The sequence below is a fragment of the Lissotriton helveticus genome, chromosome 10 (genome assembly GCF_964261635.1).
Source record: "Lissotriton helveticus chromosome 10, aLisHel1.1, whole genome shotgun sequence".
Taxonomy (NCBI): domain Eukaryota; kingdom Metazoa; phylum Chordata; class Amphibia; order Caudata; family Salamandridae; genus Lissotriton; species Lissotriton helveticus.
The window spans coordinates 409,093,154-409,119,477 of NC_136071.1; the positions used below are offsets into that span (position 1 = coordinate 409,093,154).

The 26,324-nt window shown below is 53.0% G+C and overlaps 1 protein-coding gene across 4 annotated transcripts in view; it reads left to right on the forward strand.

Annotated features, from left to right (window-relative positions):
• The window catches only part of GTF3C1 (general transcription factor IIIC subunit 1), a 2,559,884-nt gene that overhangs the window by 808,934 nt on the left and 1,724,626 nt on the right, over positions 1 to 26,324 (forward strand). For all 4 annotated transcript variants that reach the window (XM_078662887.1, XM_078662886.1, XM_078662885.1 and 1 more), the window contains exon 13: positions 25,763 to 25,857. In XM_078662887.1, coding sequence (XP_078519013.1) covers positions 25,763 to 25,857 — 95 coding nt within the window. The remainder of the gene's footprint in view (positions 1 to 25,762; positions 25,858 to 26,324) is intronic.

Consider the following 26,324-nt stretch of genomic DNA (forward strand, 5'->3'; position numbering starts at 1 on the left):
GTGAGGGTGTGGGAGGGAGGGAGGGGGGTGAGGGTTGGTGAGGGTGTGGGTGGGTGGGTGAGGGTGGGTGAGGGTGAGGGTGTGTGTGAGGGTGTGTGTGAGGGTGTGTGTGAGGGTGTGTGTGGGTGGGAGGGAGGGGGGGTGAGGGTTGGTGAGGGTGTGGGTGGGTGTGGGTGGGTGTGGGTGGGTGAGGGTGGGTGAGGGTGGGTGAGGTGAGGGTGTGTGTGAGGGTGTGTGTGAGGGGGTGTGTGAGGGTGAGGGGGTGAGTGAGGGGGTGAGGGTGGGTGAGAGGATGAGGGTAAGTGGGTGGGTGAGTGAGGGTGAGGGTGTGAGTGAGTGTGAGGGGGTGGGTGAGGGGTGGGTGAGGGGGAGGGAGGGTATGTGGGGGTGTGAGGGAGGGAGGGTGTGTGGGGGTGTGAGGGAGGGTGTGTGGGGGTGTGAGGGAGGGAGGGTGTGTGTGGGTGGGAGGGAGGGAGGGGGGGTGAGGGTTGGTGAGGGTGTGGGTGGGTGTGGGTGGGTGAGGGTGGGTGAGGGTGGGTGAGGGTGAGGGTGTGTGTGAGGGTGTGTGTGTGAGGGTGTGTGTGAGGGTGTGTGTGAGGGTGTGTGAGGTGTGGAGGTGAGGGTTGTGAGGGTGTGAGAGGGTGATTGAGGGCAAGTGAGGGGGTGTGTGAGGGCGAGTGAGGGGGTGAGTGAGGGTGAGGGGGTGAGTGAGTGTGAGGGTAGTGAGGATGTGTGAGGGTGAGAGGATGTGTGAGGGTGAGAGGATGTGTGAGGGTGAGAGGATGTGTGAGGGTGAGAGGATGTGTGAGGGTGAGAGGATGTGTGAGGGTGAGAGGATGTGTGAGGGTGAGAGGATGTGTGAGGGTGAGAGGATGTGTGAGGGTGAGAGGATGTGTGAGGGTGAGAGGATGTGTGAGGGTGAGAGGAGGTGTGTGAGGGTGAGAGGAGGTGTGTGAGGGTGAGAGGATGTGTGTGAGGGTGTGTGAGGGTGAGGGTGTGTGTGAGGGTGAGTGTGTGGGTGAGGGGAGGTGGGCTGACCCCTTCTGGGCAACCAAAGGGCTGAAACATGTCGACCTTTTTATTGGACATACAATAGTGCGGAAGACTCCTAATCACTCTTCCTATGCACGCCATTATTTTAATTAGCCTCATTACCAAGATTAAATAAAATTCACTTTTCTATGGTTATTAGGGCTTTTTAAACATTTTTCTTTAATCTCACGTATCACAATTGTCATCACTACTGTATTAACCAGTGGTTCACCTCCTGGTGGCGGAAGCACAACAACTAACCCTATGATGATGCTATCACGTAATAAGTGAGGCGGAGAAACAAGATGTACCGCCAACCGATCCTAAGTACGTGAATGAGAATGTTTTATCGGCATAGAAACGAAAACTAAGAATAACCCTGGTTACTCAGGACAAGTGATCCCTTCTCCCCCCACCATTAATTTTTGGTAATATATCTGCACCAGCCTCAGCTTGGAGGATGTGGTTAGGGTACGTAGGGCCATCAGGGCGTCCCAAATATCGGCCTCTTCCATGGGTCCCACCCATCCCTCCCACCGGGTACGCAGTTGGTCAAGGGACGAGGGACTGTTATTTACTAGGGCGCGGTAAATTCGGGAAACTCCCCCCTACCCAGGTCCCCCATCATCACCTGGGCTTCTAGCGGACTAAACTCTGGAAGTGTGGTCGGCGCAGGGAGATGTGCGTGGATGGCATGGCGCAGCTGCAGGTACCTAAAGTGCTGGGCGTGGCGCTGCTGTAGGTCGCGAATGCTCAAATGTGGTCTCCCACCCAGACGTCCCCGAGCACCGACACCCCGATGAGATCCCAGCGCCGAAACCCGCCAAGGGACGAAACCTCTCTGAGCCAGTTTCCGTGCGAGAGTGGCGTCTGGCGGGTAAGTTTGCGGTCCCATCCTGTGTGTCGTAGGGCGGCGCGCCAGGCCAGCAAGACCGCTCAGGTAATTGGGGCTATGGTGTGTGGGACAGGACAGCAGTAAAGGAGTTCTTGTAGCTGAGGAAAGTCCTTCTCTTCTAATTCCACCCTGTACGCTGGGTCGGACCAGCCGCCCCCGTACCAGTCGTGGATGACGATCAGTTTGGTGGCGAGGTAGTAGAGATATAGGTGAGTCACCCCAAGGCCTCCGTCGAAGGGGGGGATGCGGGTGTGTGCGAGGGAAATCCGCGGTCGTCCGCCACTCCAGAGGAACCTGGATAGAGTTCCGTTGAGCTCCCGGAACCAAGCGCGGGGAAGGGGGATGGAGATATTCTGCAGGATGTAAAGGAAACTGGGGAGGACCATCATTTTGAACAGTGCACTCCGACCCAGGGGATTGAGGGGAAGGGATTGCCACTTCTTCAGATCCGATCGCATTTGGGTTACCAGGGGCGTGATATTCAGTGCCCATTCCAGTTCCGGCAGTAGAGTCACCCATATCCCCAAGGTATTTGACCGAGTGGCGTCTAAGGGGGATGGACGACTGCCAGTCGAAGCATTCCCGGGAGGGGTGCAGCGGGACCAGGGTGGACTTTGCCGCATTAAGCCGGAGGCCAGAGACTTGCTCGAAGTCAAGAAGGATCTGCAGCCATTTAGGGCCCGAGGTCGTCGGATCGCCAAATACACGAGCACGTCATCGGCGTAGAGAGCTATCTTGTCTACGTGACTCTCATTCCAGGTCCACCCTCGAACGAGGCGGTCTGCCGGATGAGTGTCGCCAGGGGCTCCATCGCTAATGCGAACAGGAGTGGAGATAGGGGACACCCCTGGCGCGTACCCCTACATATCGGGAATGCCTCCGAGAGCGTCCCATTGATCAACACTCGAGCCTTGGGGCTCGCGTAGAGGACCCCAATATAGCTGCAGAACCGCGGGCCGAAGCCCATTTCCCCCAGCACATCCTGCAGATATGTCCATCCCACCGTATCAAAGGCTTTCTCAAAGTCGAGAAAGAGGAGGGCCAGATAGGGGGTTAGGCGGGAGCGGTGGGCCAGGGCCAGATGGAGGCGGCGGATACAGTGGCGGGTACCTCTGGCCGGCATAAAGCCACACTGGTCCGGGAGGACCAGGTCTTGTAGAAAGGGTTTGAGCCTCTGTGAATTCTCAGAATCCTTAAATTATGACTGTGCTGTGCATTAACCAAGAACAGAAAAAAACAAAGTTGAAGGAGCACAGGATTGGAAAAGCTTCTTGTGTGGCCCAATAATGAAAGTGCAGTTGAGGGGCAGTTCGTAACTGGTGTGCAGAGCTGTGCATGTGTCCCAGTATTGTAAAAGCATTTGGTGGAGTGGTAGGTGTACGTCATGTCTGAAGTACTGGCAGAGCGGTGTATGTATTCCAGGAACAGGGTGTGGTTAACCCGTTGACCGCGGCACGAATTCTGCCGCGGTGCGGGTGATTTATGACTGGGCGTGGTCAGGACGGCCCCCGGCCATCCTCCGCACACGCCCACCGTGATGTCGGACGGCCGGGGGCCGTCCGCACGCAAAGGGTTAAGTCAATTTTGAGGTGCGCCATTAGAGCTGTGTGTTGGGTCAGATATTGGTATAGCATTGAGACTTGCAGAACAAGGTCATGGTTGCTCTGACATGTGTTTGTGTGGCATTGTTATTTGAATGGTATGTGTATACAGGTAAAGATTTGGGTGACTTAAGAGTGCTGCTTGTTGTGGGTGTCAATAGCAGATTGGTAAGAGTAGTGCAGATCAGAACTGAAGGTACTGATGGAGCTGTTTGTTGGTCCCAGTAATGGGGCCAACACACAGCTTGGCAGAACTCTGCTGTGTCAGATACAGTGTAGGAATAGAAGGTGTTCTGCAGGTCCAAATTAAGATGTACTTTGACAATGTTCCGCTATTACACAATCCCAGTGCTGGTTGTAATGCTAGAGGCACTCTTGTGGTCTGACGCCTTGTGATGACCTTTGACTACCATTATTTTAATTGACTTTGATGTGTTATTTTATCATAGCCTGAATGTACGACATCCTGCATATGCCTTGTTTCTCTTAGGGGTTTCTTTCTTGTAATCTTAGTCTTTCAGTGGGAGCTGTCTCGGAGTAGGGCAGCCTTGCCAAGAACAGAACGTGCGGGATGTGCATTTGAAAGCATGAGACAGAGGTGTGAAATGTACTTTTTGGTCTTGATGTGCAGTGTTATGAGCAGTGGTGCACAAATGTGCACTCTGTTGTACATTGAGAGATTTAGTGTGTGATGCTAAAGGCAGTGGTGCACAAATGTGCACTGCGTTGTACATTGGTAGTATTATCAAGTTCTCACTATTAGCTTTGACATGGCCTTATGTCATTCTGACTCTGCCTGGCTAGAGCTTTATCTGCATGCACACCGACGCTTGCAAGTTGTTTGGGTTAATCCCGTTCAAGGATTGTTTTTGTGAGAGATTGTTTAATGTACCCTGGAAGGCTTTTGTGAGCTTCGTCAAGATAAAGGCTGGAATGTGCGAAAACGTAGAGTGAATGTGGGAACTCCTTCCTGTTATGGAATGCTTGCTTGGAAGCTGGCCAGTCCTAGTAAGTTTCCTTGTGCGGGGAGGACAATTCTCAAACCTTCTAGTGTGTGTTTTGAGATTATAAAGCTATGGGTTGTTGACTTAGAAATCGGGATTTTGCAATCCCAATGGGGACGGACGCGTCTACTTCGGTACAGCGGAACCCTGGTTGCTGAGGCTCTTATCCCCGGCTGTTAATCCCCCGGTCAGGAGTGGGCTAAGATGCAGTGTTTGCATCAGGTGAGGTGTTTGAGTTTTGATGATTGCTATTGTGATGTGTGGCCAGTGGCTTTGGTCGTTTGAGGTATTTTCTTTGTGATTCAGTGTATATATATCTTTCTGATCTCTTGCAGGACGTCCTGTAATATTTTCTTAAGTGTTAGCTCATATTATTTGCTGCGTGTTTATTCTTCAGTGTTATCAATGCATTTAACGGTTGCATTTACCAAGTGTTATTATTGCTTGCAAACGAATATATATATATATATATATATATATATATATCTGTGTTTTTGAATGTTCTGCATTTGCCATCTGGGAAAGCCTTTCTGTTAGAGAGCATTGTGTAAAATAAAAACTCCTGCCTTATTCTAAAAAGAGACTCTTTGCATTTTGTAAAATAAAACCCTTTTCTAAAGGTATTGTTTCACCATGGGTTTGAGCCACAGTGTGGGAGATTCTGTATTATCTGAAAGGCGAAGCAAGACACTGGTATAGCAGAGGATATTGCAGATATGATTAGAGCTGTGTGGGCAAATGTTTATCTCTTTAATGGATTATCAGGGAGTGCTTCAGGTTCTGACTGAAGTGCATAAGGAGTGTTCAGATTTGTGTCTGTTGCAATGCTGGAATTTTAACGCTGGAATAACAGAGGGTGTTGCAGGGTATGGATGGGGCATCTTGCCGGAGCCGCTTGTTGATATTTGTGCTAGAAGATTGTGTGTATTCTAGGTCAGGATAGACATTCTTTGACAGAGCTGTGTATGGTTCCGTGTACTAGAATAACACAAGTTGCAGTAGGCCAGGAATAAAATGCTTTGGCAGAGGGCTGCAACATGTTGTTTCCGGTATCGAATGGCAGTGGATGTTCAAGAGCATGGTTGAGGTGCTTTAGCATAATTGTATATAAGTTCTGTTACTGGAATTACATGTTGTGCTAAAAGTACTGAATGTGGTGATGTTTGTGTACCTTAATATAGATATACTGTCATACATATTTTATAGTTCAGTTGTTTCAATTGGCTAATCTGAAAGAAACACGTAGTGATGGATTCCTTACCTTAGATTTACCCCCAGGCATCAGACTGGATCCGGAAAATTTTCGTTAGCAGTACCCCTCCGCGTCTGCTGTTGGTGTCGTGGTCGCCGAGATGACGTCGTGGCAGCTACTTAGACTCCGCCCTTGCGCGCTGACGTCAGTTCTTTCTTTCTTTACCGTGCCAGCAAGCGCAGATCTTAGAGCGGTACCCTCAGTCACTTTTTGACTGAGTCGATCTACTCCTGGTGCTGTAGGGATGCCCGGCTTTAAGTCTTGCGGGGACTGTCATCGCAGGATGTCGGTGACAGACCCGCACCGCATGTGTCTCTACAGCCTGGGGCGTGACCACGACCCCAAGTCGTGCCCCGACTGCTGGGTCATGGAGCAGAAGACTTTGCAGGAGCAGTCCCGAAAGTTGCTTCAAGTCCAGCGCTGCTCAAGGTTCTGGTCCTGTGGGAGGTCGAGGGACCGGTCGCGGAGCCATCACCATCGTTCGGCGGGATCGAAGTCTCTCCACTCTTCACACTCTGGGTCAGGTAAGGCGAAGCATCACAAGCAGTCGAAGAAGCGTCATAGCTCACAGACTTCCCCTCGTAGCTGAGGGTGCGGGTGGGTCCTCCCCCGCGGCTCTGGCTGAGCCTACGCAGTCCCATCGGCCTACCCTACCCGCCCTTCCCGGGTCCTTCGGCGACTCCATCTCAGCTGCAGGAATTTTTGTCAGCCATGCTCCGCCTCTTTGGGCCTCTGGCTTCGTCGGCATGCCTTCGGGCCCCACGGGCCCGATTGGGGATTCTTGCCCCTCACTATCGGTGGCACCGGCATCGCTGTCAGCTCTGGCCCTGGCGCCGCAGGGCCCCCAAGGATCCACTTCTGGATCCCAGTCGGCGCCGGTTGACCTCGTGACCCCTTCACCGACGTCAACCCCACCGGTACAACATTCTTAGCCCTGATGTGGACACGGAGCCGGAACGGCGTCACTCAACGCCAATGGGATCTTTCTTTCGCTATGTCCAGCCTCCTTATTTTAGGCTGTTCATCAGCCTTTGGAGGGAGGGGAGGACTGGGAGGGGCCTGAGGACCCTCTCACAGCTCAATGTCAGTATGATGCGGACTGGGCAGAGGAACAGGGGAATGCCAAGCTCTGGACACCTCTCCTGACCTTGGCATGCTCACTCCTCCTACCGTGGCTACGGAGGAAGGTGCTAGTTACGCAGTGGTGTTGCATAGGGCAGCCGAGGCTCTCCACCTCCATCTCCCTACAGTGGCCGTCAGGACTAACCTCCTGATAGAAGTGCTTCAGCCGGCGCCTACCTCTGTGGAGCCACTGCTGCCTTTTAATGAGGCACTTTCTGATTGTTGGACCCGACCTCGTGGCGTGGTCCTACCACTCCCGCATGGCGGGCCCGGGACGACATCGGCCCTCCATCGACCCGCTGTCGCCCCCCCTGGCACTACCTCCACAAACCCTCGATGAGAGCAGCCACCCTGGCAACCCACGGCTCTCCCCCTGGAACCTGGCGAACCCTACTCGCCCCAACTCTGCAGGTCCGGCTACCACTCCGGGCCACCCCTTCAGGCCTGACTCCATCTTGGGCCCATCTCGTCCCGAGCACGTGGCCTCGGCCCGACCCCGGCCACGGCCCGAGCGAAGCCCCGACATCGAGGCACCAAGATCCACCCAGGTGGTAGAGTGGCCACTCGACGGAGTTTCGATGGCCCTCCAGCCGTCCCCGGACGCCTGGTATCGATCGGCCTCCCTGGGCGCTAGCTCCACCCCCCTGCTGGGTGTCTGGACACCCTCATCCCGGCCCCTCTGACCCCCAGGCACGAGGGTCCGGACATCAAAGGACTCCAGTCCTATATCTGGGAAGCCCTGGATTAGGATTACAGCTGTATCTTGGAGTCTAAGCCCTGCTGACCTTGTCGCGGCTGATCCTGATCAGAACTCTTGTACTTGGAACCTGGAACCTCGGAGCCCTGCTGACGCTGTCGCGGCCCGACCTCGCTGAACCATCCTCGAAGCCCTGCTGACGCTGTCGCGGCCCGACCTCGCTGAACCATCCTCGGACCTCGCTGAACCATCCTCGGAGCCCTGCTGACGCTGTCGCGGCCCGACCTCGCTGAACCATCCTCGGAGCCCTGCTGACGCTGTCGCGGCCCGACATCGCTGAACCAACCTCGGAGCCCTGCTGACGCTGTCGCGGCCCGACCTCGCTGAACCATCCTCGGAGCCCTGCTGACGCTGTCGCGGCCCGACCACGCTGAACCATCTTCGGAGCCCTGCTGACGCTGTCGCGGCCCGACATCGCTGAACTCTCCTCAGAGCCCTGCTGACGACGTCGCGGCTCCTCGCACCCCCCAGCTCAAGGATTGGGAGCTGTGCGCCAGGTATCCTAGTACCCGTTGGTACCAAGACTGTCCCGCTACCCCTTGTCCCTGATACCGAGACTAAAAGGGTCCCTCGACCCCCTTTGTACAATATTGCTGCGAGAACTTGCCTTTATTCTCTATATAAAGACTCTTAAGAATCTACTCTCGTGCGGTGTCCCTTTGTAGTGGTGTGATTGCTCGTCCGCTACGATTGTAAGAGGGGAGCCTCGCCAAGGAGGCCTCTCGACGGCGCTCGGCCTATTCCATAAGGATTGGTGGGTCTCGGGGTTGTCAGTCAGACATCTTCTGTCTCCCCTGGGATCGCCTTTCTAACATTGGTGGCAGGCCACGGGATCCGAGCCGACGCAAATCGTACAGCGAGTAACTCGCCCACTACTAACAGAGACCCACAGCAACCATGAGTGCTAAAGAAGCCGGAACGACCCCACAGTTCCAAAAGGAACTATTGGAGGAGTACACCCATAAAGAACTCAAACAATTTTGCAAAGACTTAGGTATCGCTACCACCGGACTAAGCACCAAAGAGGATTTCAAAGAAGCGCTGCAAACATGGGTGGAGGCCGGAGCGACACCACCCCAAACTGAAGGTGACACTGTCCCAGAAGTGCCCCCGGGAACCATAACCGCCCCAGCGGAAGAAAGAACCGCCAACAGAGACACTGGCCTCTCCCACGAAGACGCCCAAGAACGAGAGAGAAGCTGGCTCCATGAGTTGGAGCTCGCCCGACTCCGGCTGGACGGAGAACTCCAACTAGCGGAAAAGAAAATGGCCATCGAGCAACTCCGGCTGCAAGGAGACCTGGAGGAGAGACGGAGGCAGAGAGAATTGGAAGAAAAGAAACTCACGTTCGAGCACAAGCGTGGCCTCAAAGAACTGGAGATAAAGGCCAAGAGCGAAGAAGCCATAAGCGTGGAAGGGTATACTCAGATGTGAGTCCCTTGCTCATTGCACCATCAGGATTCAAGCAAGCCGGGCCGACGACGCCTGAAATGGCAGAAACCGGTCCCCGGAAGCTTGTTTCCTTCCCAGTATAAGAATTGGCTTGGTAGTTTGGTTTGCCCTGTTCCCATCATGCACTGGGACAGGAACAGACTAATTTGCATATAGCCAAGTTCTGAGCTGGGATGGTGCAGTGAGCTAAAAAACGGTGATGGATCAAGCCCTGATCTTTGGACTGGGTAAGAGTGGTCTGCTTAATTCAGGCACTCTGTTCATCACCACCCCCTTTTCTGAATCATTAAGAGCGAAGAAGCTGGCGCCACTGTGAACCGAAACCCCCACCTCCTACCGACACGAAGGTCCACATTCCCAAGGATGTCGTCAAAGAGTATTATAAAAACGACGACATCCAGCAGTGGTTTAAGGCCTACGAAGTCGCCATGACCGCGCACCGCATACCCCGAAAAGATTGGGGTGCCGGCTTATGGGGGAAGTTCGTCAGCGAAGGAAGAGACACCCTGCTGGAACTGGCCGACGACGTGATGTCCTCCTATGATCACATGAAGGACGCCCTGCTCACCCGTTATGGTCTCACTCCTGAGATGTACCGGCAGAGATTCCGAGACTGTAAAAAAATCCCCGGTACCACATGGGTGGAGTACGTAAACTTTTATAGCCGGGCCCTGGAAGGGTGGATCAAGGGCAGCAAAGTGACCACCTACGAGCAGCTGTTCGACCTCATCGTATGGGAGCACCTCTCCAACAACTGCTTTGTCGAGCTCCGACAGCATCTACTCGACAGCAAACTGACCGAGCCACGGAAACTCGCCGTCGAGGCCGATCGATGGGTGAGCACCCGGGTCCCCCGGGCCCCCATAGGAGAATTAGGACGGAACCCTCAGGGGCACCCCCGCCAGCGAGGCGGCGGAGGAGGCCAGAACCGGAGCCGAGACTTCCCGTCGGCGCCACCCCGGAGTCCGCCCCGGGGGTCGCCCCAGAACAACACTTCCCCATCCCTGACCAGTAGAGGGGCCCCCCCAGCACGGCCGCGGCCCCGCCCGAACGTTACCTGCCACAGATGCCAGCGGCCAGGTCACTTTTCCAGTGACCCCCACTGCCCAATGAACCAGCGTACCGGCACCACCGGACCTCTGACACGCCAGATCGCGGCCGCCGCCCTGGGGGAAGGAGGGGAAGAAGAGGCCTACAACGAGGACCAGACTGAGTGGGAGCCAGCCGCCATGGCCCTAGTCTGTCTGGGCGAAAGAGACACGATCCCCCGGGCTCCACTCCCGAGCAACACCCAAAAATACTGTCAGTGGGTCAACATTAATGGGCGACGGGCCGAAGCACTCCGTGACACTGGAGCCAGTGTGACGGCCATCCGCTGCCAATTAGTGACTCCCGAACAGATCCTACCGAATGTGCTGTGCCCCGTGCTGGCCGCCGACAATTCCGAGACCCTGTGCCAGATGGCCCGAATCCCCTTCGAGTGGGGAGGGGTGTCGGGCACGCTAAAGGTGACCGTCCGGGACGACGCCCCCGTGGACTGCCTCCTCGGAAACGACCTTGAGAGTTCCCCCTGGGCCCAAGTCGAGCGGAGAGAACACCTGGGGATGTTGGGACTACCCGAGTGGGTCTGCGCGAACGAGGCCGCCCCTACCGAAGAACAGGAGTGGCCCGCGCCGCCGCCTCCCGCCGTCTATGAAGAAACCGACCCTGAGTCCGGGCCACCGGAGCCCCACCGCGACGACATTACTGAGCTCGGCGACATCCCCAAACTAGCCCAATGGCGCCCGGAAGGTGGTCCCACCCAAGAACAATTCCGGCAGGAACAGAAGTCCTGCCCCTCCCTCGAAGGAACCCGGCAGCAAGCCGCAGCTGAAGCCGCCGGGGACACATTGGGGTCCCACTGGGTCTACTGGGACCACGACCTCCTATACAGCGAACAGAAAATTGCCGAACTAGGGGCCAGCCGAGTGTTGGTGGTCCCCCTACGATTCAGAGACTTCTTCCTAAACCTGGCACACGACGTGCCCCTCGCCGGGCACCTGGGGCAGGACAAAACCTACAGCCGCCTGGTGACCCATTTTTACTGGCCAAAAATGCGCAACGATGTGCACAATCACTGCAGAACCTGTCCGACCTGTCAAGCCAGCGGGAAGAGCGGGGAGAAAGTCAAGGCCCCGCTTCAACCCTTTACCGTGGTAACCACCCCCTTCAAGAGAGTGGGGATCGACATCGTGGGGCCCCTGGACCCCCGCACCTCTCAGGGACACCGCTTCATCCTCGTCCTGGTGGACCATGCCACCCGCTACCCAGAAGCCATTCCCCTCCGGACCATAACGGCCCCCGTGGTGGGCCGGGCGCTGATGGGGATCTTCTCCAGAGTAGGATTCCCCCGAGAGGTCGTGAGTGATCGGGGCACAAACTTTATATCCAAATATATGCGGTCCCTGTGGCAACAGTGCGGGGTCACATATAAGTTCACCACCCCGTATCACCCCCAAGGGAATGGACTCGTGGAGCGGTTTAACCGAACACTCCAGAGGATGATCAAGGGCCTGGAAGAGCCCCTACGCCGCAAATGGGACGTCCTGCTGCCCTGCCTCCTGTTTGCCTATCGGGAGGTGCCCCAGAAGTCCCTGGGGTTCAGCCCCTTTGAACTACTGTACGGACACCCTGTCCGAGGTCCCCTCAGCCTGGTCAAAGAAGGCTGGGAGACTACAGTCCGAGATGCTCCGCCTGTTGTCTACCGGTACCTCCTGACCCGCCGCAACCAGACTCGGAAGTTCCGGGAACTTGCCGAGGCCAACCGTGAGGCCAGTCAGGAGGAGATGAAACGCTGGTATGACCAGAATGCCTCGTCCATCGAGTTAGAGCCGGGCCAGCAGGTCTGGGTCATGTCCCCGGTTGAACCTTGTGCCCTCCAGGACAAATGGGCGGGGCCCTTCAAAGTGATGGAGCGCAAGAGCCCTGTCACCTATCTGGTGGACATGGAGTCCCCCAGGAACCCCCTCCGGGTTCTGCACGCCAACCGGCTCAAGCCTCACTTTGCCCGCACGGAGCTGAGCCTGCTGTTGGCTACGGATGACGGCGCCGAAGACGACTCCGAGCCCCTGCCCGACCTCCTGAAGTGCTCTGAAAACGACGGCTCCGTCGAGGGAATCCCCCTCTCCTCCGCCCTGACCCCCGAACAGCGCCAGGACTGCCGACAGCTGCTGGGGCAATTTGCGGACCTATTCTCCCTCACTCCCGGGGTCACCCAGTGGTGCGTCCATGATGTCGACACCGGGGACAGCCCGCCCGTGCGACACCGGGCCTTCCGAATTCCCGACGGAGTTCGGGCCTGCATCCAGTCCGAAGTTGCCAAGATGCTAGCCCTGGGGGTGGTCGAGCCCTCGGACAGTCCCTGGGCCAGTCCAGTTGTCCTGGTCCCTAAAGCCGCCGCCCCCGGCGCCCCCGGAACTCAGGTTTTGTGTCGACTACCGGGGGCTGAATGCCGTCACCAGGACCGACGCCCATCCCATCCCCGGGGCCGATGAACTGATCGATTGCCTGGGGGCCGCCAGGTACCTAAGCACCTTCGACCTCACGGCCGGGTATTGGCAGATCGGCCTCACCCCTGGTGCCCAAGAGCGATCTGCCTTCTCGACCCCCGATGGCCACTTCCATTTCAAGGTGATGCCCTTCGGTATGAAAAACGCCCCGGCCACCTTCCAGAGACTGGTGAATAGGGTGCTGGCGGGACTAGAAGAGTTCAGTGCCGCATATCTGGACGATATTGCGGTGTACAGCCTCCACTGGGACGAGCACCTGACGCACCTCTGGGAAGTCCTGACGGCCCTCCGACGGGCCGGACTGACAATAAAAGCCAGCAAGTGCCAGATAGGCCAAGGGTCTGTGACCTATCTGGGGCACCAAGTAGGGAGCGGCCAGGTGGCTCCCCTCCAACCAAAGATTGACGCCATCGTGGCCTGGGAGCCCCCGGTCACCCAGACAGCAGTCCGAGCCTTCCTGGGGCTCACCGGATATTATCGGCGCTTCATAAAAGACTATGGGAGCATTGTGGGGCCCCTCACTGAACTGACCTCCAAAAGGCAACCACAGAAGGTGCACTGGACCCCGAGTGTCAAACGGCCTTCGAGACTCTGAAGGCTGCCATGTGCACCGCCCCTGTGCTCCAAGCCCCCGACTACAGCCGAGAGTTTGTGGTCCAAACCGACGCCTCTGAGCACGGCATGGGGCGGTCCTATCGCAAGTTAACCCAGAGGGAGTTGACCATCATGTGGCCTTCATCAGCCGGCGCCTGCTGGCGCGAGAACAACGGTGGAGCACCATCGAGAGAGAAGCCTTCGCCGTCGTGTGGGCCCTAAAGAAACTCCGGCCCTACCTCTTCGGCACCCACTTCCGGGTCCAGACCGACCACCGGCCCCTGCGGTGGCTGATGCAGATGCGGGGCGAGAACCCAAAGCTGCTGCGATGGTCCATCTCCCTCCAAGGGATGGACTTCACTGTGGAGCATCGCCCTGGCAACGACCACGCCAATGCTGATGGCCTGTCCCGCTTCTTCCGCCTCGGCGAGGAGAACCCCCAAGAAGATGGGTGACTCTCCCTGCCTTCAGCTGGAGGGGACGTGTGTTGGACCCGGCCTCGTGGCGTGGTCCTACCCCTCCCGCATGGCTGGCCCGGGACGACATCGGCCCTCCATCGACCCGCTGTCGCCCCCCCTGGCACTACCTCCACGAACCCTCGACGAGAGCAGCCACCCTGGCAACCCACGGCTCTCCCCCCTGGAACCCGGCGAACCCTACTTGCCCCAACTCTGCAGGTCCGGCTACCACTCCGGGCCACCCCTTCAGGCCCGACTCCATCTTGGGCCCATCACGTCCCGAGCACGTGGCCTCGGCCCGACCCCGGCCACGGCCCCAGCGAAGCCCCGACTTCGAGGCACCAAGATCCACCCAGGTGGTAGAGTGGCCACTCGACGGATCTAAGAGGAGGGGAGTTTCGATGGCCCTCCAGCCGTCCCCGGACGCCTGGTATCGATCGCCCTCCGGCCTCCCTGGGCGCTGGCTCCACCCCCCTGCTGGGTGTCTGGACACCCTCATCCCGGCCCCTCTGACCCCCAGGCGCGAGGGTCCGGACATCAAAGGACTCCAGTCCTATATCTGGGGAGCCCTGGATTAGGATTACAGCTGTATCTTGGAGTCGAAGCCCTGCTGACCTTGTCGCGGCTGATCCTGATAAGAACTCTTGTACTTGGAACCTCGGAGCCCTGCTGACGCTGTCGCGGCCCGACCTCGCTGAACCATCCTCGGAGCCCTGCTGACGCTGTCGCGGCCCGACCTCGCTGAACCATCCTCGGAGCCCTGCTGACGCTGTCGCAGCCCGACATCGCTGAACCAACCTCGGAGCCCTGCTGACGCTGTCGCGGCCCGACCTCGCTGACCCATCCTCGGAGCCCTGCTGACGCTGTCGCGGCCCGACCACGCTGAACCATCTTCAGAGCCCTGCTGACGCTGTCGCGGCCCGACATCGCTGAACTCTCCTCAGAGCCCTGCTGACGACGTCGCGGCTCCTCGCACCCCCCAGCTCAAGTATTGGGAGCTGTGCGCCGGGTATCCTAGTACCTGTTGTTACCAAGACTGTCCCGCTACCCCTTGTCCCTGATACCGAGACTAAAAGGGTCCTTCGACCCCCTTTGTACAATATTGCTGCGAGAACTTGCCTTTATTCTCTATATAAAGACTCTTAAGAATCTACTCTCGTGTGGTGTCCCTTTGTAGTGGTGTGATTGCTCGTCCGCTACGATTGTAAGAGAGGAGCCTCGCCAAGGAGGCCTCTCGACGGCGCTCGGCCTATTCCATAAGGATTGGTGGGTCTCGGGGTGGTCAGTCAGACATCTTTTGTCTCCCCTGGGATCGCCTTTCTAACACTGATGTTCTTTTGGGCTCATGGTCCAGGCCCAACACAGGGGCTCCTGTAGATAGGAACGTGGCCCATCACCCGGCCCCGGGCAATCCTTTTTTCCTCTCCCAACACCCCACCCCTGAGAAGTTGATTGTCCAAGCCTCCACGTCCCAGAGTGTATTCCCTACCGCACCCCCGGACAGGGAATCCAAGAGACTGGAATAGTTTGGGAGGAACACTTTTTCTTCCGCCAGATCAGGGCTGCGGTCTGTGAACATTGCATGCCTCTTGGGCCGTTATTCCCACTCTGTGTGGGATACGGTGGCGCAAGTGTTGCCTCAGTGTCCGGAGGAGGCGCAGACAGTGCTCTCTCTGGCTATTGCTGAGGGGAGAGATGCAACAAAGTTCACAATTCGATGTGTCCTTGACACCGCAGACTCGCTGGGCAGAGCGATTTCCACGACAGTGGCGCTCCGCCGCCCCGCCTGGCTGAGGACTACTGGCTTCTCTTGGGATGTCCAGAACACCCTGATGGACATGCCCTTTGATGGCATTTGCATTTTTGGCAACAAGGCAGATAGTGAGTTGTAGCATTTTAAGGACTCAAGGGCTACGACCAAGTCCTTGGGCCTTTCCGCCACGCGCCCTCCTCCGCCTTCCTTATTTTCGCTCCTTTCGTGGCCATGGTAGGGACGCCCCAACATGTTTGCTTCAGAGCCACAGGCCGCAGCAGTCTCAGCGTGGCCTGGGATGTGGGACCCGCAGAGGCGGGTCAGGGGGCCAGCAGGCGGGTCACTACACTTCCACCCTGGCCACCACTGCCCCAAAACCTTCCTAGTCCGGTTTTTCAGGCCCATCAAATGCCAGTGGGCAGCAGGATTCGCCATCACCTCTCCCACTGGTGCACCATCACTTCGGACAGGTGTGGGTTTTACAAATAGTCCCATGGGGCTACTCCCTCCCCTTCGAGACTACCCCTCCAGCCATGCCATTCCAGTACCACCGCATGTCGGAGATCATTTGGCACTTCAACAGGAAGTCGTGGCCCTCTTGGCCAAGTGGGCCATCGAGCGCGTTCCTGCGCCTGAAGTAGGACTTGGTTGTTATTCCCACTACTTTCTGGTGCCCAAGAAGGACAAGGGCCTGCGTCCTATCTTGGACCTCAGGGACGTCAATCGCTTTCTCTGGGAGGAGAAGTTCAAGATGCTAACCCTGGCTCTGGTCTTGTCTGCCCTGGACCATGGAGACTGGTTGGTAGCGTTGGACCTGCAGGACACATATTTCCACATTCCCGTTTTGCCAGCCCAGAGGCGTTAACTGCGGTTCAAGGTAGGTCATAAGCACTTTCAGTTTACCGTGCTCCCCTTTGGCCTTACCAGCACCCCTCGGGTGTTCACGAAAGTGATTGCGGTGGTCGCAGCTCATCTGCACAGATCATGGGTGCCAGTCTTCCCCTATCTCGACGACTGGCTGTTGAAGGCGGGCTCGCCCCAGAAGGTTTTCTCCCACCTCCAGACTACGGCCGACCTCCTGCATTTGCTGGGGTTCTCCATCAATGTGCCGAAGTCACATCTGATTCCCTCTCAGAAGCTCCTCTTCATCGGAGCGGTTCTGGATACAACGCTGTTTCGGGCCTACCCTCCTGGACGGCGAGTCCAGGATGTTCAGGCTATGATTCGGATCTTTCAGCCTCTATCCTGGGTTTCGGTCAGGATGGCCCTGAGGCTGCTGGGCCTCCTGTCCTCCTGCATCCTGCTGGTCACTCATGCCAGATGGCATATGCAGGCTCTGCAGTGGGACCTGAAGTTCCAGCATCAGGGTAACCTGTCCGGGAGGCCACATGGGCGAGGCAGAGATCAAAGGCCTCTGGTCGAGTCCAGGGTCCATACCAACCTTCTGGAGCTTCGGGCGATCCGACTTGCACTGAAGGCATTCCTTCCCTCTGTCAAGGGGAAAGTAGTGCAGGTGTTCACAGACAACACCACCACCATGTGGTACTGCAGAAAACAGGGCGGTGTGCGGTTGTGGACCCTATGTCAGGAGGCTCTGCACCTCTGGACATGGCTGGAACAATAGGGCATTTCCTTGGTGGTTCAACACCTGGCAGGTTCACTGAATGCCAGGGCTGACGAACTCATCCGCAGGTGCATGATGGATCACGGATGGCATCTTCACTCGAATGTGGCGCAAGGTCTCTTTCGACAGTGGAGAGAGCCTTGGTTAGATCTATTCCCCACCAAAGAGAACGCGTAATGTCAGCAATTCTGCGCGTTGGAATTTCCAAGGCGGTACTCGCTAGGCGACGCTTTTCGTCGCGAGTGGAGTTGCAGTTTCTTGCATGCCTTTCCGCCTATACCACTTCTGCCCAGAGTGCTGAAGAAGATCAGGCGCGAACAGGCCCAATCATTCTTGTGGCTCTGGACTGGTCTCAAAGCTACTCAGTATGACGATCGATCCCCGATCCGACTGCCTCTTCCGGAGGATCTTCTGTTGCAGCAGCTGGGGACGGCCCTCCTCCAGAACCTGTTCACTCTCTACCTCTTTGTGTGGAGATTGAGCGGCGGCAGTTGATTCCTTTTGACTTGCCTCCTGAAGTGTGATGTCATTCTGGCAGCCTGGCGTCCCTCCACTAAGTTGGTATACACCTGCAGGCGGAACAAATTTGTGGCATGGTGCACAGCAAAGGCTGTGGATCCCCTTTCTGCCCCTCTTTCAGAAGTTCTTCTGTTCCTTCTTTCTTTGGCCCAGCAGGGCTCTGCTCTGGGCACTATCAAGGGCTACCTTTCTACTATTTCGGCCTTTCACAGGCTTCCTGATCAGCCCTCTCTTTTCAAGTCCCCTGTTGTAAATAGATTCCTCAAAGGCATTGCTCATCTTTTCCCTCCTATTCCTTTCGTAATGCCACAATGGGACTTGAACCTGATTCTTCGATATTTAATGTGCACTCCCTTTGAGCCTCTTCACAACTGTCCTCTTCGTCTGCTGACTTTAAAGACTGCTTCCCTGGTTGCCATCACCTCTGCCAGGAGAGCGAGTGAGCTCCAGGCTCTTAATTGTAAACCTCCTTTTCTATCTGTCCATCTGGACAAGGTTGTGCTCAGAACACGTCCATCCTTCGGCCAAAGGTTGTCACTGCCTTTCACGTCGGGCAGACCATCACTTTGCCCACATTCTTTCCACCTCTGCATCCTTCCAGATAAGAAGAGAGGTTTTACCCTCTGTACCCAAAATGTGCACTCTCATTTACCTGAATCGCACACAACAGTTCCGGGTGGATGACCACCTCTTTGTTGGCTACATTGGCGCCAAAAAAGGTTGGGCCGTACACAAGCGGACTATCCCCGATGTTCTATCTTGTGTCTTAAAGCCTGTTATTCTCTGGCTAAAGATTAGCCTCCGGTGGGGCTGCCCGCCCATTCTACCAGGGCGAAGGCTGCCACTACGGCATTAGGACGTGGTGTCCCCTTACAAGATATCTGTGCAGCAGCTACGTGGGCCTCGCTGCACACTTTTACTAAGCGCTATTGACTGGACCGCCAAGTCCGCAGAGACGGCTTCTTTGGCCGTTCTGTTCTCCAGGACTTTTTGGTGTGATGTTGGTTCGCAGACCCACCACTGGGGTTGGTATTGCTGGGGTATCTATTCTAAGGTAAGGAATCTATCACTGTGTTTCTTTCAGATGAACTAGATACTTGCCCTCGGTAATGATATATCTGTAAGAAACATTAGTTAGTGATAGATTCCTTACCGGCCTACCCAACCTCCCAGTTCTGCAAACTGATTTAGGGTTAAGGTCATCCCTTTCAGGGCCCTAGTTTCAATGCACCAGAGGGTTAAGGTTATCCCTTTCAGGTCCCTAGTTTCAATGCACCAGTGGTCAGTATCTTGCATGGCTCTGCGTTCCTGGCGCAGAAAGTTGTGTACATAGCTAACGTCAGCGCGTGAGGGCGGCGTCTAAGTAGCTGCCCCAACGACACCTTCCGACGCGAAGGGGTACTGCTGACCAAAACTTTCCGGATCCAGTCTGACGCCTGGGGGTAATTATAAGGTAAGGAATCTCACTAAATAATGTTTCTTACAGGTATATTGTTACTGACGGTAAGTAACTTGTTTGTATAGTCTAATATTGATTCAAGCATTAAGTTCACAATGGCATGAAACCTCATTGAAAGGAACATCGAAATTCAGACATACAATGTACGTCTGTGTGGCTATTGTAGGGTTAAATTTGTGTTGCTTGAATACTCCGAACTGTATCCACTACACTATATGACAGAAGCCTTCATCAATGACCAGTGACACATTCTTATCGTCAGGAGTCAGGATTTGTGGTTGTTTTATGCCAGGTTCTGTAGTTTGAATTATGTAGCCGTGGTTTGTGGAAAGCCCTTGTGCATCAGTGGCTGGATGATTGTCGCTTCCCTTATTGACCTGCATTTGCAGATTGTGGAAGCTAGTTCCTTACCGGAAGGGACCTCTGCTGCAGCGCAAACTCACCCCTGTGACTGCGGACCACGGACTGTAGCCTGCTTGCTTCCCTGCCGCCCCCGCCGCCGCTCAACACCCGCGGCTGCCGAGAGGGGCTGAGCAGGAGAACTACATCTCCCAGCGCCCCCTGCTCCACGGGGACGCCGCCGCCGCCTGTCAGCTGGGACTTCCGCCGGGAAGGCGTACAAGAAGAAACCCTTTCTCCCGCGTCGCGGGACGCGCGCGGGCGACGCCGGGCGGAGCCCGGGCAGAGGGCGGGCCGTCTAAGGCCGTCTAAGGCCGTCCAAGGACGACCAGGGACGGGACGGGCCACACCTGTAACAACATGGGTAAGAGAAAACTGGCCACTCCTGTGACGGGAGAAGCGAATGCCAAGGTCCCGAAATACACCACCAGCATAATCACCTATCTGACGACGAAAGTGGATGAATTATCCACACAGATAGCTGTCTCGGAACGTGCACTGGGGCTGGATTCTACTCCTGAAAGTATTACTATCGCTCTTTCCCCGCCCATTAGTTGCGCACCTCTTGAGCCGAGGGTCATAATCGAATCATGCCGGGCAAATGTGGCACAGACCCCTACTGTCCTGCCTTCCCCAGAACTCCCTATCACCGTGATTCCTCCTGCTAATGAGGCAACATGTGTTGGAGACGGTGTGGCCACCATCCATACTGGGCGTTTGCAGGCTTGCTATGTCACCGAGGAGGGTCTTACGGATCTCCTGGAAAAACTCTTCACCGAGAGGCTAGAATCAGCTTTAATCCAAATTGCGACAGATATAACTGAAACATTGAAGGTTTGTGTCAGTAAACTGTTAAATAAATGCGAACGCATTAACAATTTTTTGGATAGCCGGGCTCCGGCTTCAGTACCCATAGAAATTGACCCTCCAATCACCCTAGTACCTAACTTATCGGCAGAAAACTCTATGCAAGCCAAAGGGAAAGTTATAAATGGCAGATATACCCCTTTACCGCACGCTGTGCCAAATCGTGTTCTATTGGATAAGCCTGTACAAGGGAACCCATTGGGGCCCCTAGGAGACCAGAGGGCTAGGGTCCCCCCAGTACATCTCCCTCCCGAGGCAACACCTTTTGTGGCTGTTCTTGTTAATGTTCCCAAACTAGAAGTGGGGGAGGTTGAACACCATGAAACACTGCGAAAGCACACGGAAAACTGGTGTAATGCAAATTGTACGGGTGGAAGTAATGTTGCAGCTAACATACTGATGTGCAGAAGGGTAAATTGGGTTGGCAAAACCAAGAAATGTGTGTCAGGCGATTGTGTAATAGTCAATTTTAAATCTCGTGATGTCACAAGTCGCCTCTTCTGGGATGCCTCTCCTTTAGATTCTGTAGGTAAGGGTGTGCGTGCAATGCCGCTGGGTTTTTTCTACCCACCTACATTCAGGGGAACTGGAGAAGGATATGGCAGGCCCCAGCCAAATAATAATTCTGGCTTTTACGGCAAACAAAAGCTCCCTTTGATAGGAAATGAGTGGGTGACTAAGAAGGTCAGGGGTGGTGGTGTAGCCACAACAGTAACGAACATACACCCAGATAACCTGCCCCTTTCAAATAGATTTGTGGCTCTGGCTGATCAGGATGCTATGGACTGACTAGAGCCCTCGCAAAATTACCAGCCAGTCATTGAACTGGATGACCCCACTGAGACCCGTATGCGCTGTAACATTTCTAACACTTCTAACAACTCTACCTCATTTAACGCGGCATGTGTTGAGGGGGAGACAACGATAGAGGGAGACAATAGCAATAGAAATATTAAAATCATGTCCTGGAACATTGCGGGCCTTCGAGCAAAACAAAATGACCAAATCTGGCTGGGTAAGCTGAAAGAATACGATATAGTAGCCATGCAGGAAACATGGGCTAGGGAAAACTCTTTTTGGCTGGACGGCTATTCCTCATTTTTTGTTAAAGCACAGCATTCCGTGGTGGGAAGAGACATTGGTGGCTTGATGTTCTTGGTATCCCTCAAACTAGCGGGGAGTGTGAGGGAAATCCCTAGTTCCTCACATTACTTTCAAGTGTTAGAGATACGCCACGCAGATAAAAACAAAACACTCTTTATAAATTGTTATAATGCCTCGCAGGGTGGTCCCCAAAACTTTGTTTTAGATTGTTTACTTTCATTTGTTACCGAATATATGTCAAAGCAAACCACTTTTGTTCAAATTATTTTAATGGGCGATTTTAATGTGCATTTATGTGATTCACAATGTTATATTAAGGATCTAGATGGGCCGGACCTCACGACCCCTCCCCATTTTGAGCATAGCCTGAAGGGTTCAGCTATGGAACAACTATTGGCATCTAATGATTTGTATGAACCTGGTTTTGCTGACCCAAAGGATCGGGTGGTTACTTATAATGCTAGGGGCAGTGAATCCATCATCGATTATATTTTTATGTCACCAGGGCTCCTTCATTATGTTCTTTTTTATAATGCCACAGAGAGTGGCTTTAGTGACCACAATCCGGTGTGCTTGACGCTGGATGGATCGCTGGGTTTACTGAAGGGGGCCTTGTTGGCCACTTCTGCGAAACATGTTAAGAGTAAAGATCAGGGGCGGCGATTAAAATGGTGCAAAGTCTGCCCAGAAGATTTTTCATATTTTATCGAACATGAAATGGTGGTGGAATTCCAGACCTGCAGGGATCCTGCTAGGGGGGATAAAGAGATCATTGCAGCTTTTGAGGCTATTTGCTCGAAGGTGGAGAAAGAGCTAACACTTAGACCCAAAAGGGGACCTCCCCCTGCCTCCGGTTGGTTTGACCATTCATGCACCAAAGCGCACTCTGCACTGATAGCAGCACTTAAACAATCCCCTAGAAATAAGCTAGTGATAGCTCAACTAAGGAGAAATTATGCAAAGGCGGTGAAAATACGCAAAAAGGCAGTGAAGGTAGAAGCATGGGATGCTTTAATGGATTCTACCACCCTAAAAAATAGCTCTAAATTCTGGTCTATAATAAATAATCCTATCTTCTCTAAGACATGTAATACTGACCTTGAGGCTAATATTCCGGAGTCAGATTGGCTTAGTCATTTTTCAGCTATTTATGGGAGCAATCAAGTATATGAAACATTCTGCATACCCTGCTATTCTAATATGTTACCCATTGTTGATTTTACTGAAAAGGAAGTCAAGGTCGCAATAATGGGGTCTGCTAAGAATAAAGCCCCTGGTCCCGATGGGGTTCCATTGGATTTATACAAATCAAACCCAGAGTTGTGGGCACCTGTTTTAACGAACGTATATAATAATGTACTTAAAGGGGGTTTCCCTAACACCTGGGCTTGCTCAATCATTATACCAATTTTTAAAAAGGGAGTTAGAAATGACCCTAAATGTTATCGCCCCATATCCTTGCTGGATTCCTCCATGAAAATTTTGGGGAAAGTACTACTAGGGAAAATTAATAAATGGACCTTAGAGAATAACATCTTGTCCAATGCCCAGTATGGCTTCCGGTCAGGTAGGGGGACTGAGGACCAATGCTTGAACCTGAACATGATCATCTCTAAATACACTAAGGCCAGAAAAGGGACTATCTACGTTGCCTATATGGATTTGTCCACGGCATTTGATCTAGTGAATAGAGCCAAGCTGTGGGCCATGTTACTACAATTGGGTCTAGACCCCCCTTTGGTCTACTTCTTGGCTGAACTTCACAAGGATCTAAAGGCTTCCATTAGAATGGATCAAGAGGGACATCGCACAGCATGGTTTAAATCAGGCAGGGGCGTGCGACAAGGTTGCATCCTTGCCCCTATGCTGTTCACTTTATATATAAACTCTCTGGAAAAAACCCTACTGGCCGCATCTGCAGATACCCCACGTGCAGGAGACACAAACATCCCAGTGCTTCTGTACGCGGATGATGCTGCTGTAATAGCTAGGACACACTTGGGCCTCCAGAGACTTTTAGATGCATTTAGTGATTTCATGTCCTCTCTTGACCTTGTGGTCAATAACACGAAATCCCATGTGATGGTCTTTGGGGCAGCTAAAAAAAGTACTAAATCTTTTTTCTGCAAAGGGGAAGCGATCAGTAATGTTAAAGTTTTCACCTACCTGGGAGTGATTTTCGATACTAGGGGTAGTTGGATCCCCCAGATAGTAGCAAAGACCAAAGCAGTGAGAAGCTCTGTTAATGCTATCTTAAGCTTCTCAAGGAGACTAGGGGGAAAACCAAGTGGTGCCCTTTTAGCCTTGTATAGAGCAAAATCCTTGGCTATAGCTAGGTACGGGGCTGGATTATGGGGATATGTAAAAACTGAAACCATCCAAACTGAAGTTAATAAGTTTTTATGCTCAATTTTAGGACTCCCCGTATCAACATCCACTTTCTCAGTCCATCAGGAGCTTGGAGTAGGATACATTACTGATGTCCTCTCTATGGCACCTTTACTTTTGTGGATAAGAGTGTGGACAAATAACAACTTAGGCCTCAATCACAAAATCCTATTGGACTGCCTAAAATTGGATAAGTTTAAAGATATTGCTTGGCTGGCATATATCGACAAGTGCTCTGTAGAACTGGGACGGCCAGAGATTTTCTCCTCCCCGCTTGATCTACAAAAAGCGGACCTAGTTTGGGTTAAGGAAAACTTCTACAAACTTAGGTCCTTGGAGAGAGAACTTCACCAGTTAACAAAACCTACGGTCAGAGCGCATTATATGACACTCACCCGTATTGCCATCCAACCGTACCTCGCACTAGTCAATATCCCGTTCCACAGATGGCTTCTGGTTAAATTTAGATTTAACCAGATCTACTTAGTACTCTGTGACAAACAGGGATGGTTTAAGCCTGAGGATGCACCTGTATGTGGATGTGATAACTTTTCAATACAGGACAATATGCACCTTATGTTATTTTGCCCTTTTTATCTTGCTCCAAGGCAAAAGTATCTGTTACCCTTGTTGAAGGGGAAAGCGTTCATGCAAGCAAAACCTGCTCTTTTGTACCTACAAATGTTAGACTCCCCCTTGGTAATGTTCAGTGTGGCAAATTACCTTGTCGCTGCTGTTCGTATTAGGAGGAGGAAAGTACAAACTAACCTGTAGGGGGCGGTAATGAATTTGGTATCTCTTGCTTTTTTTTTTTTGTACATGATGAGACTTTTTAAACCTACCTTTTTATTACTTAAAAAATGCACTGTTCAATATGAAATAATTTTATTTGTATTGTATCATATGGAATCTGTTTCTTTTTTTATACCTGTATTGTATTATGTAAAAAATTCCATTTTTAAAATATGTACTTGGAATGATTTTAACTGCTGTAGTATGCTTTTATGATTTTTTAAACAAAATCGAATAAAGTGGTTTTGACTTGACTTGACTTGACTTACCGGAAGGGATAATGAGTGCTCTAAGTGAGTTGTTTTGTAATCAGAGGCCCATTCTCTGTGTGAATGCTCTGACAGCGCAAGTTAACACCTCACACAGGATGCTGTGGCTTGCTGAGGGTTAAGTCCTCCTGGCTGGAAACATCCCCAAGCAACGCCCAGGATTAGCGGAATCTAGCTCCACCACCTGCAATGTAATGCACATACTGGCTGCCGAACCTGCGCTCCAGCTAAAGAGCTCTCACCGGCCTGACTTCATTGACCATCTTCTAGGTGGCAGGCACAGGTATGCAGCAGATGGTGAATTTGAGGTAGCCATGTAATAAAAGCAGAGTAGTTGTAAGTAACCTTGACAACTTCACCCCTCCACGACACCAAGCAGTAGCAACCTGGTGGCATAAGTGTAGAATTCTATTGAAAGAGTCTGCTGAGAGATGATTTGAAAATCACCCCTGAATGTCTTAATTAACTTAGAATCTAGGGTTTGAAAAAAATACCTTGACATTAGGTTTTGGTGCAGGGATGCAGATACAGTCACCTACGTTTGTTATTCTTACCCTTGATGAGTGACACTTGGCAGGAGTGATAGAGGTTTTGGCCCTGCCATTATAGCTGTAAAGGATATCCCCAGGGTGAATATGGCAAAGAGCCTACAAAATGAGTATCTGTGGTGGTAATTGTTTCCTATTCACTGCTATAAACTAACAACATTCATCAGTGAGCCCTAAATAAAAGCACTTTCTTGAGAGACATTATTGCATTTAACAATACTTGGGTTTCTGTTTTTGCTTATGGTTCTGTCCAAAGCAATGTAATGTAAAACAAAAATCTCTTGTTTAAGTATGTACTTACTTTTTCTGAACATTTGTCTTTTAGGTTCAGTTTGTCGTCCATCCTTCTGTAAATCCGGATGATCCCCTGGTGAAAAGTGCCATTGAGCAGGTCCGTTTTCGAATGTCCAACTCGCAGAGGTAAGAAGAAATGTAGCTTTGGCAAATTAACCTAACAAATGGTTTGGCTTTGGAAAAAAACATATCAACAGTTGCTAAACAATATGTTCGAGGCATATGAGCTGCAGATCTCACACTTAGCATTAGATGGCCATCTGGTTTTCGACTCGAATGGCGATCTAATGCTAGGTGTGAGAATCTGCAGCTCTACATGCCAAGAACAGATGCATACTGGTAAGTAGCATTTTCCGTTAAAGGCATATGAGCTGCAGATCTCACACTTAGCATTAGATCGCCACCCGAGCCCAACACCAGATGGCGATCTAATGCCAAGTGTGAGAATCTGCAGCTCTACATGCCAAGAACAGATTCAAACTGGTAAGTAGCATTTTCCTTTTCTAAGGTACTGGGCGAAACGATTGAGCCATGATAAAATACGAACTTTAGAGGGTTAACCATTTCTTGCTTTCGGTATTTTAAAAGCAATG